At 40.9% G+C, this 18,036-nt stretch overlaps 1 protein-coding gene across 1 annotated transcript; it reads left to right on the forward strand.

Moving 5' to 3' along the window:
• Positions 1–866: 866 nt before the first annotated feature.
• IL22RA2 (interleukin 22 receptor subunit alpha 2) lies at positions 867–14,743 on the forward strand. Its single transcript, XM_007130593.1, has 5 exons — positions 867–927; positions 4,475–4,610; positions 6,982–7,160; positions 13,436–13,602; positions 14,594–14,743. The coding sequence occupies exons 1-5, from the start codon at positions 867–869 to the stop codon at positions 14,741–14,743; spliced, it is 693 nt and encodes a 230-aa protein (XP_007130655.1).
• The last annotated feature ends 3,293 nt before the right edge of the window (positions 14,744–18,036 follow it).

Raw genomic sequence — 18,036 nt, forward strand, 5'->3', positions numbered from 1 at the left:
GTGCCGCGGAGCGGCTGGGCCCGTGAGCCATGGCCGCTGAGCCTGCGCGTCCGGAGCCTGTGCTCCGCAGCGGGAGGGGCCACAGCGGTGAGAGGCCCGCGTACAAAAAAAAAAAAAAAAAGTTTTAATGTAGTTCAAAATGAACATTGCCCCCGCATTCATCCTTTTAAGGAATTACTTGGTTTGACGGATTCAAAATTTTTATCAGCTAGGTTGCTGGAAACCGAGGGCAGGAATGGAAAAGGAAGAAGCATGAGCTGAGTGGGGCCCATTGACCGGGGCGGCTGTGGCGTGTGGGAGGGAGCCCTGCAGAGAGGCTGAGGGGGCAGAGGGTATGAGGTCTACACCAGGGAGGTTACTCGAGGAGCTTCCATGAAGGCAGGAAAAGGAAGAATCAACCAGAGACCCCACCTGCTTGAACCACTGCCAGGGGCCCTGATCATTGCACCTGACAAGCCCTTTACTCAGAATCACCCTGGGAGCCCCTCTGCCCTCTCTGCCAGAATCCCTGAAGGCCTCCTTCGCTCTCCTGCGAGCATCTTGCATAATTCCTCACCCTACCTGCCCTCCGGGCCACCAGTCCTCAGTGTTTTGCCTTTTCTCAGCTAGCAGAGCTCCCGAAAAAACAAGCGTCCACATCAAAGTGACTTAACAGCAAATGTTTTTTGAAATGATTCTTAATACTTATTACCCCTAAATTAGAATACAGTATAATTTATGAACAAAATGAGATTGTATTTGCTTCAAGAACCATGGTTACAACCAAAAGGGGATGTTGCGTGGGAAGATCCGAGTTTCCTCTCCTGCCCGGAGCTGTCCTCTCCTTGAGAGGAGTGCTGGTCGCCTGACCAGCCACACTTACAGCCATGACACCTAAATATTGCTTTCTAGGCTTCCTCATCGGTGTCCTCCTGCCTGGTGTGGTAGGTAAGTGCTTCATTTCTTTTTAATTGCTCACAGCTTTGTCATCTGAGCCTGCTCAAGGGGACTGTTAGACATGGCAGGGGTGCATTGCTGGGCTTTGTAAAATTTTCAGCTTTCTCCTGTCACACACTGGTCCGGACAGGCATGGGGTCCGTTTCTCTCTGCAGCCTGAATAACTGCATGCGGACTTCGCGAGTAGCTACTAAAGAGGAGGCACTCTTGTGGGTGCCAAAACTTCACACAGGACAAACATACACCCCTCTCTGTCTCCTTAGCCTTTCTTTCGCCTTCAAGGACAAGATAGCATACTGGTTACCAGCATAGCTCCTCGGCCAGACTGCCTGAATCTGGATTTCAACTCTGCCATTTTATGATCTAGAAAAACCGGGGCAACTGGCTTAAACGCCCTCTGCCTCAATTACTTCATCTGTAAGGTGGGGATTGTAGGTCACTTTGAGGATTAAATGAGTTAATGCATGATAAGTGCTTAGAGCAGTGCCTAGCACAGCATAGACCATAAATAAACAACATGTGAGAATTTGCTGTTGGTATCCATGGAGAACTCTTCAAGAGCAGAGAGCATCTTATCATCCCAACATACCTCTGAGCAAGGCCATTAGGACCCCCAGTTAACAGGTGGGTACCTCTCAGTATAAGTGTCTCAAGTAACTTTCACCAGGCTGTACAGTTGCCCAGTGACTGATAACATAAAAACAATTCAATCCTCCATTTCCCAGAAATGTGTGGATCTGAGTAGACTATGCCTTTGGTCTTTGGTCAGACCAAGAACTCAATTAGCAGAATATGGCAGGAATTCAAGTGCTACCCAAATGACCTCGGTCGGCTCTGCATCTTACCAGACCTGTAACCATATGGGCAGCATATACAACTTCTTTAGACCTCAGTTTCCCCACGTGTAAATTGTGCTAATAAAAATACCTACCTTATTGGGTGGTTGTGAGAATGAAAGAAGATGTAAAGCTTTGAGCACAGGGCCTGATATACATTTAAGGTTCAAATGCGTTCAGTGATTAATGAAGGCCGGCCAGGGGGAGGAGGCGGAGGGAAAGAAGGAGGAATATCTTCATCCTCGCGTTGCTCTGCTTCCTCCATTAGCTCCTCTCTCCTGAGACTTTTCTGTTGGTTTGCTGTGACGGGTGAGAGGCAGGTTCCAGGGCCAGACAGCCTGGGTACAAAATCAGCCTCACCGTCTGCAGCTGCACCAGCTCTTTTACTTCCCCAAGGCTTGGATTTTGGTCTGTAAGAGGAAGACCACAATAATATCTTTTTCGCAGATGAGCTGGGCAGACTCAATGAAGAGAGGTAAAATCCCCTCTGTGTGTGGTACAGAGGGATTGCTATTTTCTTTGATGGAGGTTAGCAGTGGTGTTACAAAACTGAGAGAAGAAATCTGAAGACAGACGAGGTAAAGGACACTGAACTATCTACGTTCAGGATAGCAAATCGACTCTAGGAAGGATCTTCTGGAAATTGTGCATGCTTGTCACCTCCTGAAAACTTCTGCTAAGTACAATTTTATGTGCTAAATACGATTGATCGGGTAGTGATCTGGGTGAACAAAACCAATGGTGGCATTTGACTCTTTCCAAGTACACATCACCACCTGATGCACTGAAGGAGGTCCAAAAATAAAAATAAAAACAAACAAAAACCAAATAACAGTAATGACACTATTTGGTTGGTAAAAATAACTACCTAAGGAAACAGCCCCATTCATTAGAAAATAACACATCTTGAATGTTCAGAGCTGAGACCATGGGCTTAGGAGAATTTGCTTCCATCTCAATGATATTTGAGCAAAGACCTAAAGGAGATGAAGAAATGAGGCATGTGGAAATCCCGGGAAGAATATTCTAGGAAGAGGGAAGGGCCAACGCAGAGACCTCGTATGGAGCCATTCCCAGCATGGTGGACCAGAAGAAAGGAGGCCGCTCGGGAGAAGCCAGGGGGCAAGTGGTAGAAGATGAGGAAAAGACAGGGGATGTACTTCCTCACTCCTCCTGCACACCACCTATCCCTTAGCAGAAACTTTGGGCCTATTGGAGAGGCAAAGCTTCACCTCTGCCCATTTTAGGTTTTCAGCTGGGACTCTTTTTTTTTTTTTTTTTTTTTTTATCTTACACAATGTTACATGTCAAATTTATTCAATAAACAAGTCGGCTAGGACTCCTTAACAAAAAGGCAGATTAATAAAACAGTTTATTAATGCGTGCAGCGCACAACACCAGGGGGGGATCCTGTATGAAGAGAAACTCAAAATGGCGGCTTAGAATTCCAGCTTCTGTAGCATCTTCAGCAAAGCACGATACACCTGTAGGAACATGACAGGACAGAGGAAAGCAGTTTTAGTCTTCCAAGGGAGGAATCTGTGGGAAAGTAAATACGTGGGAGAAAACTAATGGAGTAAGTTTCATTTGCAGATTCTTCTGGTGCCTTCTTTGGGCTGATAAGTAAAGTAAAAGGAGAATTTATTAGGTTGGCCCAAAAATTCGTTCGGGTCTCTCCGCAAGAGCGTACCAAAAACCCGAACGAAATTTTTGGCCAGCTTTATATATCCTGCCTTTAGGCGGAAAAGGGGGAGAGATCAAGAGAGCTTTTCCTGCATTTGCTGCTTCTTAATTGCCTTCAGCTCAAAATAATTTTTATGTCAAAGAGGCGTATTTGGCGGTAATATATTCTGGTTTCCTGCAGACCCTAGAATAAAATTTTGTCAAACGTCTCTTGCCTCCAGTGGACTAAACGTAGGTGTGGCTGAGCTCTCATGTCGCGTGAATTGACCAAGAAAGCACAAACTATGCCAGTGCGAAATTATCCCCCTTCCTGCCATGACTCCTGTCGAGACTCTTCTCAGGAACGCTGGGTTCCGTGGCAAGCCCTTGGGCAGTTTCCCTCCACAGCCTGGACCAGTCTACCTGAGCGGTTATGCTCGGGCACTTGGAACCAGGATGCAGGCAGGTAAGAGCATCCACTCAGGAGTGGAACCGGCCTACATGCAATAAAGCCAGGTCAGCTGAGAGAGGTGGAGGACGATGAAGTAGGACGAAGAGATGAAGCAAGAACCAGAGAAAGGAGGAATGAGTTCCAGGCTGAGGTCCTGGAGGCAGAACAGAATCCAGGCGAAAGCTTGCCTCAGAGGAGCAGTCATGCAGGGTCTCCTAGGAAGGTGGGCAATGTGGCCTTGGTGAGGACTTTCATCTCAGTCATTACGTTCCATCACCACCAGAGGTGGAGTTAAGGACAATGCTATCTTTTCACTGCTGTTACTCCCTCTCCAGCTTAGGAGTGGGGTGGGAGTTTATCACGTATGTTTTTATCGTCTGGATCACAACTGTCCTGAGACTTTAGCATGCATCAAAATCATCACATCAAAGATCAAAAATGTGGATTTCTGGGCTCCGCTTCCACCATCTGCACCTATAGCAACTATTTCAAGGAATCCTGATGCAGGTATTATTACACTGAAAATTATGGCTAATAACGATGGTGCTCATATCAATGTTCAGTGTTGCTCCGTTTCTTATTGTTTTAGGAGCTCAGCCAGCCCACGAGTCTCTGAAACCTCAACGAGTACGTTTTCAGTCCCAAAATTTTCACAACATTTTGCACTGGCAGCCTGGGCGGGCTTGTCCCGGCAACAGCAGTGTCTATTTTGTGCAGTATAAAACGTAAGTAATCTGAGCTTCCTCCAGCTAGTACAGGTGGCCACTAAGATTCCATGTTCTAGAAGGCGATGGAGTGTTGGGATCTGAGCTTTTGTCAGTTTCAGAAGGGTTGAGAAGAAGCAGAGGTGAGGGCAGGAGTGTGTCTTCCCTGAAGGTGACACAAAATGCATGATGATGTGTAGTCTGTGACGGGAGATACTTCATCCCTCAGAGACCCAGCACTTAGGCTTCACAGGGTCAGCCTTTGGCTTCACAACAGAGACTCTCAATACACATTGGTCCACCGAATGTTAGAAGCGACTTGTTTAGCACCTAATAGGTACTTGATTAAATTGACGCTATTGATAGTGGAAGAAGAAGTTGTGGGACACATGGATGTGAGTGTGTAAACTACATTTTCAATCTAAAGGTCATTTCTTCAGAGTGGGTTTACTATTTAGAAAATTCCTTTCAAAAATGAACGCCTCCTGTAAGCATGAATGCAAATTTGAACATGCTGGGGCATGTTCCTCCTGTGTGATCTTCAGACTAATTCTAGTGGATTATTGCCAAAACTCAGATATAATCCACTCCTTTCCTGGACTGAGGCCTGGAAACAGAAGCTCCTGATTTGCAAATGGCAGGTTTTCCCCTTCACACATCTCTGTTCAGGGGGCTGGGGGTGGGAGTATGCAGATAGGAGTTGAAGCTCTTCCTTCTCTTACATAGATTGAGATTCTGGCTGAACATGAGACAGGAGATATTACAGTTTAGCTTTTATGATTTTCTATTAGAAATTCAGAAGATTAGATGTAGCTATGGACCAAAGTAGCAATTTTTACGCCGTAAATTCATTCATGTCTCTCCAGCATGGGGTAGATCCAAAGTCAGATTTTTTCCATTTATCAAGCTCTCACTAACTTCAGAAGGACTATTTCCAGAAGTTTCTCAGTCTTTAACTGCTGCTTTTCTCAACATATTTTGTGTAGCAACTGTAAACTTCACAAATCTTTACAATAAAGATTTCTCCACTCCAAAAACAGATTTGTGTGTGGTTGGAAATGCTTCCCTGTAGGAAGTGGGGATTGGTGATATTTTTATTCTTCCCCTGTAGGCAGTATAAACATATCCAAAGTGGGCCTACTTATGGTTCAACATAAACCGTGGATTAGACGTTGTTTTTCCATGAAATTAATGAAGATTAAACTTTAGGGCCCCATGGAAAAATTTCATAGTTGTAATTGTTTTTCTTAAATAGAGCTCTTAAATTTGTATAAATTTCAGAATACCTGGAACCATTCCTACCTATGTGATATTTTCAATAGCACAATGCAGATTTATATTTTCAAAATCTTTCGTTTGGGGTCTATCCAGTTCTCATGGGTCTACTGACAGTTTCTGTCCCACTTAGGATAGGACAAAAAATGAAGTATTACACTAAAAAGGAAGCCAGTCATTACAGCTAAGTTCAGCTAGCAAAGGCAATGTCTAATAAGAGTTAGAAAACATTAAATTGTGCTTAATATATGTTGTTGGTCCTGCTCTTACGGTGTCTTCTGATATAATGAAACGGCTGTCAGCATATAGTTTACAGAGTAGAGACATCAGCAATAGTCTTCATTATATGGCTAAAAAGTTATATTTCAAGTCCTTCAACAAATATTTTGGAAGCTTTCTCCCCAGCCTCTAATTCCTGCTCTGTTCCCACCATCATCTTATTGCATTTTCTTTGATTTGTGACTGGTAAGGAAGGGAAGCATTAATCTTCCCTTTTGCTGTTACACCATCCCACAGTCTTAGGCTGAATCAACGTATCTGGCGCTTTGCCTCGTTACCTTTTCTTCCTGGGTTCTCCCCATTCTCTCCCAGCCTCTAATTACAAAACTCCTTAAACAGCCCTTCCTACAACCCTCATTCAGTTGTCAAAAAAGAGATTGACATTATGTGTTGGGTAAGTGTTACCTGAGATGAAAAGTGGTAGCAACTTCTCAGAACCAGGCACGTTACTCAACAGCAAGCTGATAAGAAGTGAGGAAAACCACAAAGTGTTGAAACCTCAGGAGCCTGAAGGACATGGAGAGCTCGCAGTTAAAAATGGAAGTTGGTTCAGACCCCAGAAGAAAAACTTCACTAAGTACTAAAAATCCAAAAACCCTTATGCTAGTGTTACAGAAGGTATCAAGCTTGAGTTTATATTTCAACAAGATAGCACTTTGATAGCACTTTAATTAATTTAAAAATTTTAAAGATACGTAAGAGCAGCTGTCAGCTTTCACAGTGGTGCTGATAGTGGAGGACAAATTTCAGCCATTCTGAAAACTGAATAGACTGAAAAAACTGAAGACTCCTTCAATGGAATAAAGGAATGCAGATTTTTGTCTTTTCCCTTCTATAGGTATGGACAGAGACAATGGAAAAATAAAGAGGACTGCTGGGGTATTCGAGAGTTCTTCTGTGACCTTACCAACGAAACGTCAGACATATGGGAACCTTACTACGGGAGAGTGAGGACGACCCTGGCTGGGGTCCACTCAGGCTGGACCGTGACACAACGGTTCTCTCCCTGGTGGGAAAGTGAGTTCCATGGAGTTTCTTTGCATTTGCCTTTCCTGCCCTTGAATAGCCCTCATGGAGCATGGTAAGCTAGCTACCAGGCCCTGTGCTTTGGTGAGGTCCACACCATCGTCTCATTTGATCTCATTCTCAGAACAGCTCTAGCAGAAGGCTTTTACTATTCTCATTTACAGCCCAGGAAGTCAAGGCACGGAAACTTTCGTAGTAGCCCAGGTCTCAGAATTCAAATTCGGCTGCCTCTGATTCAGAGCTGACACTCTATCCCACTGACAGGATGTTGCCTGCTAGAAAAAAATATTTTTAGATAGCAGAAAAGGAGTCATATGGGGTTATTCCTAAGCATGATGGTTAAGTTCTTGAAAATACACATTAGAAAATTTTCTATTGAGGAAATAAAGACTTTTAGTCACCTCTCCAGAAGAGGAGACAAAAAGTGCTCTCTTGTATCCATTTCTCAATGATGTATATTCTTCTAATTTAGTCATAATGTCAGGATAATATACTGTAATCTATGATGTAAATTATAAAAGGAGCCATTGCCAACAGACCTTATATAAAATAGTAGACAAAAGGTATGAAAAAAAAGTTTAATGTAAATGTACAAAGATATGCCTAACAGGACAGAAAATTTGGGTATCTACTACAGTCCTCACAATGGCAACTAGTCATGAAGCTGTAGTTAATATTTATAACTGCTTTTCTCATGATTTAACTCAACGTTCTCTTTCTTTTCAGCCAGCACCTCAACTTTTCATTTTTGAGGAGTTTGAGTCCTTTTGATCTCTCTCATATTAGCTTAACATAATCTTAAATTAATTTTTATCACTGAATATAGGAGTTCTAAGAGGCACCTCCGAGGATACCAAGCATACTTGACCCCGCTGTATATATAATTCTATTTCCCTTTGATAATTGGAACCAGTCACCCTAGACAACAGAAGTACCGCATTTCCTCCTTGTTGGTTAAATGGCATAAAGAGCTCCCAACCTTCAGGAGGCAGCCTCAACTTCCAATTCTTTGAAAAAATTGTTGTTATAACCCAGAAGAATTAAGGATCAAGTGTATGGGAAACAAACCACTTGAGTGGTTTGAGTTTAATAGTGAGTTTAATAGTGAGAATTACCCCTCCCACTTCCATTTCCTGTATCCTAGACCAGTGAATTCTGTCCATGGAAGAAATAGCACCATATATTGGTCACAAGATTAGAGCATGTACAAATGCACATATCACCTCACAAGGTATTGTCTGTCAAACTGAGTTTTCAATGGTCCACCTTACCTTCCTATCAAGCCAGGGGGTTCTGAGTGATGGGATATATGGTAAGGCCAAACATTCCTGTGGGTGTGAGACTTGACTTCACTCCTTCCACATTAACTTAGATTTTCTGTCATAAGCAATATATCGTGGTGTACTATGCTCATGAATAAGGCATTCACTACATCCATGGTGGGGAGTGGTCATGGGGACTGGCTGATAAAAGCATTGAAGCAGGAAAGACAAATATTTAATCAGAAAAGTATCTATTCCAGTGTCTCTTGTCCCGTCCCTGTTGGAAGGGATCAAAAAAGTCTGCTATAAAAAGTGAACTATACTAGGGGTTCAGCACTGGTCCTCCTAACTGGGAAGTTGAACACTCAGGAGTGCCAGTCCAGTCTTGGCAAGAAGAAGTCCATATTGTTGAGTCTGTATAGCTTCCATCCCTTTTCACACTGCCATTTTATTCATGAGCCTATCGAGCAAGTGTGGGGCATCGGGAAGACAGGCTTTCATTGCCTCCACCTAGATTTATTAAACAGCTTTATTGAGATATAATTCACATCCCTTACGATTACTCATATAATGTGTACAATTCAATAATTTTTTACTATATTCACAGATAAGTACAACCATCACCCATAGTCAATTTTAGAACATTTTCATCACCACAAAAAAGAAACTCCATACTCTTTGGCTATCACCCTCCTATTCTCTCCCTCCTTTAGCCTCTCAGCCCTAGGTGACCACTAATCTACTTTGTCTCTAAAGAGTTCCCTCATCTTGATGTTTCATATGAATAGAATCATATAATATGTGATCTTTTGTGACTGTCTCCTTTCATTTAGCATAATGTTTTCAAGGTTTGTCCATTTTGTAGCATGTATCAGTGCTTTGTTCCTTCTTGTGGCCGAATAATATTGCAGTACACGGATATACTGCATTTTGTTTATCCATTCCTCAGTTGATGGATATTTGAGTTGTTTCCACATTTTAGCTCCTGTGAATAGAGCTCCTATAAGCATTCATGTACAAGTTTTTGTGTAGACATGTTTTTATTTCTCTTGGGTATATACCTAGGAGTGGAATCACTTGGTCACCCTGTAACTGTATGTTTAATCATTTGAGAAACTGCCAGACTGTTTTCCAAAGCAGCTGCACCATTTTCCATTCCCATCAGCAGTGTATGAGGGTTCCTATTTCCCCACATCCTTAGCACCACTATGTCACTTTTTGATTTTAGCAGTCCTAGTGCATGTGAAATGGTATCTCATGTGATTTTGATTTGCATTTCCCTGATGATTAGTGATGTTGAGCATCTTTTCATGTGTTTATTGGCCATTTGCATATCTCCCTTGGAAAATTGTCCATTCGGATACTTTGCCCATTTTTAAATTGAATGATTTGTCTTTTAATTACTGAGTTTTAAGTTTTTTGTATATTATGGACACCATTACCTTATCAGATATATGATTTTCAAATATTTTCTCCCATTCTGTGGTTTATCTTTTCACTTTCTCAATGGTGTCATTTGAAGCCCCAAAGTATTTAACTTTGGTGAAGTCCAATCTACCTATTTTTTCTCTTGCTACTCATGCTTTCAGTGTCATATCTAAGAATTCTTTGCCAAATCCAAGGCTATGAAGATTTAGCCTAAGCTTTCTTCTATGAGTTTTATAGTTTTGGCTCTTACATTTAAATCTTTGATCAATTTTGAGTTCATTTTTATATATGATGTGAGGTAAGGGTCCAACTTCATTCTTTTGTATATGGCTATCCCGTTGTCCCAGCATCATTTGTTGAAAAGGTATTCTCTACCCATTGAATGATCTTGGCACCCTGTTGAAAATGCAAGCCATAGAGAGAAGATATTCACAGTGCATGTTTTGGACAAAGGACTATGTCCGGAATGTACAAAGAACTCTTACAAATCAATAATAAAAAGACAACACAACTAATTTAAAAAGTGGTTTAAAAAATGGGCAGGGGCTTCCCTGGTGGTGCAGTGGTTGAGAGTCCGCCTGCCGATGCAGGGGACACGGGTTCATGCCCCGGTCAGGGAAGATCCCACATGCCGCGGAGCGGCTGGGCCCGTGAGCCATGGCCGCTGAGCCTGCGCGTTCGGAGACTGTGCTCCGCAACGCGAGAAGCCCGCGTAACGCAAAAAAAAAAAAAAAAAAAAAAAAAAAAAAAAAAAAAAGGCGAAGACTTGAACAGGCTTTTCACAAAAGGGAATATTCAAGTGGCCAATGAACATATGAAATTCCATTAGTCATCAGGGAAATGCAACTTAAAAACACAATAAATTGGCACTACACTTACCAGAATGGCCAAAATTAAACGTTTTAAAAATAATAATGCCAAGTATTAGAGACAATGTGAAAAAAATGGGAACTTTCATACACTGCTGAAGGGAATATAAATTGGTGTATCTACTGCGGGGAAATGGCAGAATTTACAAAAGCTAAACATATATGAACTCTATCACCCAGAAATTCCACTCTTAGTTATATTCCCAACAAAATGCATGTTTCCCAAGTGACACGTACAAGAATGTTCCTGCTACTTTACTCAGAATATCCAAAAACTAGAAACAACCTAAAAGTCTGTGAATAACACAATGGATGAATTGTGTTATTCATACAATTAAATACCACACAGCAATCAAAAGAACAAACTGCTTTTTTTAAATGTTTTTATAGCATTCTTTTTTTATATATATATAAATTTATTTATTTTATTTTATTACTTATTTTTGGCTGCATTGGGTCTTCGTTGCCGTGCACAGGCTTTCTCCAGTTGCGACGAGTGGGCCTACTCTTTGTTGTGGTGTGCGGGCTTCTCGTTGCGGTGGCTTCTCTTGTTGAGGAGCACAGGCTCTAGGTGCGCAGGCTTCCGTAGTTGTGGCACGCGGGCTCAGTAGTTGTGGCTCACGGGCTCTAGAGCACAGGCTCAGTAGTTGTGGCGCACGGGCTTAGTTGCTCTGCGGCATGTGGAATCTTCCCGGACCAGGGCTCGAACCTGTGTTTCCTGCATTGGCAGGCGGATTCTTAACCACTGAGCTACCAGGGAAGTCCCAAAAGAACAAACTCCTGATACATGCAACATGGATAGATGTGTATGTATTAGATTGCCAGGGCTACCATAGCAAAATACCACAGACTGGGTGGCTTAAACAACAGACATTTATTTTCCTACACTTCTGGAGGCTGGAAGTCCAAGATCAAGGTGTCCACAGGTTTGGTTTCTTCTGAAGCCATTCTCCTTGGCCACTTTCTTGCTGTGTCCTTCCATGGTCATCCCTCTGTGCTCAATTGTATGTGTCTTCTTATAAGGACAACAGTCATATTGGATTAGGGACCACCCATACCACCCATATGACTTCATTTTTTAAAAAGCCATACGCTTTTTTAAAAAAGACCCTATCTCCAAATGCAGTCATATTCTGAGGTACTGGGTGTTAGGACTTCAACCTATGAATTTGTGGGGAGACACAATTCAGCCCATAATTATATATATATATACAAATAAAAGTGAAAGAGTGAAACAAGCCAGACACACAAAAAAGTGTATAGTGTATGATTCCAAAAATGAATGTACATGGCGATAAAAGTTAGGAAAATTGTGGTTATCCTCTGGGGTTAAGTAATTGGAGGAAAGGTGAAGGAGGTTTCTGGGGTGTTGCTAATGTCCTGTTTTTTGTTCTGGGTGATAGCTATACAGGAGTGTTTATTTGTAAAGATTTGTTGAGCCATATCCTCATGATTTATTTGTCTATATCTATCTTATAAGTTGCTAAAAAGTGTATTTAAAATTAAAAAATTCTAACCAAACAACAAAAAAGAAAGCATCAACTTTCAACATGTGTTCACAATAAAAACACAAGGAAGCAGATCAACACAAGCAAGGTTTGAAGAAACAAGTACTGGCTGGACCAGTGCTTCAAGGATTTGTAATATTGGAAGCAGATAATAAAATAAATAAACTTAAAGAAATAACAGAGGGAATAAAAACATAATCAAAGGACAAAATATTACTAAGACCAAATAGATTGAAAAAGACCCAAATAGAGCTCATAGAAATGAAAAAAATATAATCATTGAAATTCAAAAAGTTGATTTGGGGGGTTAAAGATCAGTTTAGACATGACAAAGTAGTAAACTGATGGACTGGAAGACAGCTCTGAAGAAACCCTTCAGAATACTCTGCTGAGAAAAAAAAGATGGAAAAAGGAAAAAGAAAATGACATATGGAAAATCAAATGAGAAATGCTAACAGATGTTGAACTGAAATTCTAGAACAAAAGCATGTATATCTCTATCTCTATCTCTATCTAGCTCCAAGTTGATTGATCATGGCTAGTTTTCAAGAATTATAAAAGATATGTATCTACAAACTAAAAATACATAATGAATGCCAAACAAAAAAACAACAAACAACAAAACCCATTAACGAATTAAATCATTTAGAATTACTATAGTTAATCTGGGGGAAATTAAAGTGACTATTAATTTATTTAGTTTTCTGTCCTAGTTAACGATCATCTGATTATTGATACCAAATGCAAGAAACAAAAATTCTCTCTTGATCCTTCTCCTGCTATTCCATAGTATATAACATAATTCTGTTGAAATAATTTTATAGCAACAAGTCTTCAAATGATTATCAAGCTGCTTTGAAGTTTTACATCTTTAAGGACCTACAAAATATTTGCCTTACACTAAGATCTTCACCCAAATAACTTTTTACACTTCGTTTTCCAAAACAATCACTGCAGGCTGTGGAAATGATTGATAAATGTCCTCTTAAAGCTGATTCAGAATATATGTCTTTGCAAATAAAGAATTATCTGCAAAGAAACCTCTCAGATATTTATATTTTAGGTGTTAGCAGTATCTCTTCATAATGATTTTTGCCAGATCCCTGAACTTAATAATGATTTGTTATTATGCATAATGTGTCCATATGAAATATTACATTTTTGAGTGATATTGTCAAATTTTCCTATTCTTTCCTCAGCAAAAATAGATCCTCCAGTCATGAATATAACCCAAGTTAATGGATCTTTGTTGGTGAATCTCCATGCTCCCAACTTACCATATAGAGACCAAAAAAGAAAAAATGTATCAATGGAATACTATGGGCTAGTATACCGAGTCTTTGTAATTAACAGTTCACTAGAAAAGGTAAGTTCAGATGAATAGATAAGTTTGGTATTTTTTCTTTTGTTTAAGCAACATTTTAGCCATAAAATAGGTCCTGTCTTTTGCTACTCTATCCCCTCTTATTTTTCCTTATTTTTTTTTAGTTCCTTCTCACTTTCACCCTCATTGATAAGCAATTAGTGTTTACCATCGCCATCAGAATTGTGCGTACGTGTGTTTGCACCTTTTCCGTCATTCAGCTGGTTTCCTTTTGATTTTCCCTGCATATCTAAAGATTGGTATTAACAATATTTAATTCCATTTGATTGTCACAAATATTCATTTTTATGGACTTTACACACCTTATTTTAAAGTGGCTTTTGGATCAGAGCATTATATATTAGTGGCAGTTTTGCTTTGATATTATAATCCTCCATTGGTGCTTTTATTTTGGTTTGGTGGTTAATTGAATGTTCCTTTTTTTGTTGTCCATCTAAGACAGGGTTCCTTTGGCTGTAGAAAACAGAAACCCATTCAAACTGGTTCAAATAGAAAAGTGGAGGGGAGAGGAGGATTTTTACTCAGAGGTAATGATCAATCTTACAACAGCCAGAAGCAAGAATAAAGTGCTGCCAGGCACTACAAATAGTCACTGGGAAGGAGAAATGGAGAGGCAAGTTGTAAAGAATCTCACTCTGTTTCTTCTCTGTGGTCACATGCCACATGTCTACAACTGTCTCCAAATCTACTCCATTCTCCTCACTGCACAGTTCAAATTATTAAAAAAGAGACTCTGACCACTGGGTCAATCAATCAGCATCACTAGGGAGAAGTCACGTGGTTCCTCCACAGCCATGTGACCTGTCCCTTTCTCAGTCTGTGAGCTAGGACTCTGGAGAAGGAGGATGTGTCTTGGAAGAAACCCTACAGCCCATCTAAACTGGTCATGAACAACTTAGTTTTATCAAAAATAGAGCAAGTCAATGACTTACTGGAAACCATTTATCATCTCATTTTTCCCCCTTGTGTGTAGGAGCAAAAGGTATATGAAGGAGCTCACAGAGTTGTTGAAATTGAGGCTCTAACACCGCACACTGGTTACTGTATAGTGGCTGAAATGTACCAGCCCACATTAGACAGAAGAAGTCAGAGAAGCCAAGAGAGATGTGTGGAAAGTCCTTGAAGTGCTCTGCAGAGTGGCAATCCAAACTCTCTGAAAATAGGACGGCTCGTTTTGAAGAATCTCATTGAAAGTTGTTTATATATATATATATATATTTTTTTTTTACTGAAATATAGTTGATTTACAATGTTGTGCTAGTTAGTTTTTATATATTCTTAATGCAATGTTCACCGTTATACTTCATAGACCTCTCTGTTTAATCATTTTTTCTTCCTTTCTGTTTTATTTGTAAACTAAATTTAAGCACAAAAAAAACCAAAAAACCATTAGAATTTAAAGAAGAGGCAGAAAACAGAGGGCTCTGTGAAATACAGAATTTATTTCTGACTGTAACATCTCTAACACAATCTCCATTCTTCTAAGTCAGCTAAATAAAAATTAAAGAACCAAGGAGCAGTAAGCATGTTTTTAAATGTTGAATGAATTTTTTTAAATAGCATCACAGACAAGCAATCCTGATGCAATCCTTTTTCACTATCTACTGACAGTTAACTTGACATAGATGTTTCAACTTTCACATAAGTGGAATTTTTATGTGAATGAGTATTTTCCCATACATTTCTATTTTATATGAATATACTTTCCATACATTCATTTTCTATTATATAATATTCTTCCTTAATGAACCAATATTTTCTTTTAAATTCTATTCTATGTAAATAAGAATAATATTTGAAAAAAAGCCTCTCATGATTTCTGGATTAATATCTAGGTTAAGTTTATCAGCAATAACATCTAAATACCAAAGGATGCCTACTCAATACAATTTCCTTCATTTAACACATACTCACATTAAGTTTTTCTTTTCTGTTTTTGTTTGTTTTTTAATATTGCCTGAGAAGAATGTATCTTTATTATCAAAGTCAGGTATAAGGTTTTTCAGCAACAAAGTAAAAAAGAACGTTTAACTCTAATTTATACCACACTCATTACTCAATCCTCCTGGTGAAGGGTCCCTTGCCAGTGGCATCTTCATAATCTCTATATACAAGGATATTTTGAATGACAGTTTGGTTGGGGACATAGGGTATGGTTGGGGACCAGGTAAAGAAGTTGACTTGCAGCTGAAAGCATAGCAAGGGTGGTGGGTTTATTGGGGAGAGGGACTGGTGCTGGCAGAGATTGTAGAGCCAGTTAAAGCCTACCAACAATCTCCTAGCAGCTCCAGGCCCCAACAAGTGAAGGTCTATGGGCTCGGGTTCAGTGTAGCAATAGAAAGCTGCCTTCCTCACCTTGGGCTCAGTGTTTAAGGCTGTCTTTTTTTTGTGAAGAGATGTGAATTGGAGAACATTTGTACGATTCCTCATGAACATTGCTACAAAATGTGACAAAAATATATTAAGTGTTTCTGGTTATATACAATTACACACAATAATAAACTGATTAAAAATTCAGAAATGTGAGGAGGGAGATAGTAAGAGATAGAGAAAGAGCTAGAGAATTATTTTCACTGCTTTCCCACGTGGTCAAAAAAATGAATTTGAGGGCTTCCCTGGTGGCGCAGTGGTTGCGCGTCCGCCTGCCGATGCAGGGGAACCGGGTTCGCGCCCCGGTCTGGGAAGATCCCACATGCCGCGGAGCGGCTGGGCCCGTGAGCCATGGCCGCTGGGCCTGCGCGTCCGGAGCCTGTGCTCCGCAACGGGAGAGGCCACAGCAGAGGGAGGCCCGCATACCACAAAAAAAAAAAAAAAAAAAAAAAAAAAAGAATTTGAGCACACATCTAGAGATAAAAATTACTTTAATCTATGTTTTTGAATTACATTTTTTTTTTTTTTTGCTTGCTGTCCTTTTGAGGGGGAATTAAGAGCAATGGGATGGGTATGGAGTAAGGATTGTGCGTGGCCAGCAGCATTTAAGTTTTTGAAATTCAATAGTCCTGAAGACTGATTTAAAAACAGTTATGGCTGGGGCTTCCCTGGTGGCGCAGTGGTTGAGAATCTGCCTGCTAATGCAGGGGACACGGGTTCAAGCCCTGGTCTGGGAAGATCCCACATGCCGCGGAGCAACTAGGCCCATGAGCCACAACTACTGAGCCTGCGCGTCTGGAGCCTGTGCTCCGCAACGAGAGGGCGCGATAGTGAGAGGCCCACACGCCACAACGAAGAGTGGCCCCGCTTGCCACAACTAGAGAAAGCCCTCGCACAGAAACGAAGACCCAACACAGCCCTAAATAAATAAATTAATAAATTAAAAAAAAAAAACCAGTTATGGCTGCCTCATGAAAGTTATTAGGTGGCATCAAGTTTTATTTTATGTTTGTTGTACTTTGTTTTTGCTTTCATGCTTAGGCAAGTTATTTAGGCATGCTTAGGCAAGAATAAAATACTTTGTACAAAATGATAACTGTTACATTCTTCATTGTGATAGGAATATATAGTACTATTTCAATAAATCTTTTAATTTTTTTGCTTTGTATTTTGACGTATCTGTTACTTGGGTTTTTTAAAGGATAGACTTGTAAATTCCGTCAGGTGAAATCCTAATTAGACTTCTTAGGCCTACACTAAGTTCCAACCAGAAATGAGCAAACAGTGTTGATCAGGACTTCAAGCGTTCCTTGATCTTGCCCTGTGATCAAATGGCAATTCCACTCTTACAGGTTCTCAGGCCAAAAGCTTAGGGGCCATCTTTGTTTCCTCCCTTTCAGTCACATCCTATATTCAATCTGTCAATAAATTCTACTGGCTCTAAACTCCAAAATATAACTTTTCTCACACCTACCTTATTCCAGGCCATCATCCTTTCTCATCTGGATGATTTCTAGAGCGCCCCGGCTGGTCTCCCTCTCTGCTCTTGCCTCATTCTAGCCTGGTCTCAGCAGGGTAGCCGGGTGACACTTTGAACGTAAATCAGTTCATGTGACTCTTCTACTTCTAACCCTCCAATGGCTCCCTGTCTCATAAAGGTAAAAAACCAAAAAGTTCTTCCCATGGCCTCCAAGGCCCTGGATGATCTGATTCCTTTTCTCCTAATCTCTCAGACCTCAGTCCCTAATTCTGGCCACTCCCACTTTGTTCCAGTGCGCTGACCCTGCTGCTTGGCCCTCAAATGCAAATATTCTGGCCTGAGGGCCTCTCTACCAGCTGCTTCCTGGAAAGCCTTCACCTACACTAGGTCTTTGCTGCAAGGTTGCCTTATTAGTGACGCTTCCCTCACCATTGGATTTAAAGTGGCAGGGCTTTCCTGGTGGCGCAGTGGTTGCGCGTCCGCCTGCCCATGCAGGGGAACCGGGTTCGTGCCCCGGTCCGGGAGGATCCCACATGCCGCGGAGCGGCTGGGCCCGTGGGCCATGG

This window comes from Physeter macrocephalus, chromosome 10 (assembly GCF_002837175.3).
Source record: "Physeter macrocephalus isolate SW-GA chromosome 10, ASM283717v5, whole genome shotgun sequence".
Classification (NCBI taxonomy): Eukaryota; Metazoa; Chordata; class Mammalia; order Artiodactyla; family Physeteridae; genus Physeter; species Physeter macrocephalus.

Bases quoted from the DNA above. Each gene is read 5' to 3' on its own strand.
- IL22RA2 (XM_007130593.1), top strand. From the start codon at position 867: ATGACACCTAAATATTGCTTTCTAGGCTTCCTCATCGGTGTCCTCCTG. The intron at 4,611-6,981 runs GTAAGTAATCTG...TCCCTTCTATAG, and splicing joins TATTTTGTGCAGTATAAAAC to GTATGGACAGAGACAATGGA. The intron at 13,603-14,593 runs GTAAGTTCAGAT...CCTTGTGTGTAG, and splicing joins TTAACAGTTCACTAGAAAAG to GAGCAAAAGGTATATGAAGG.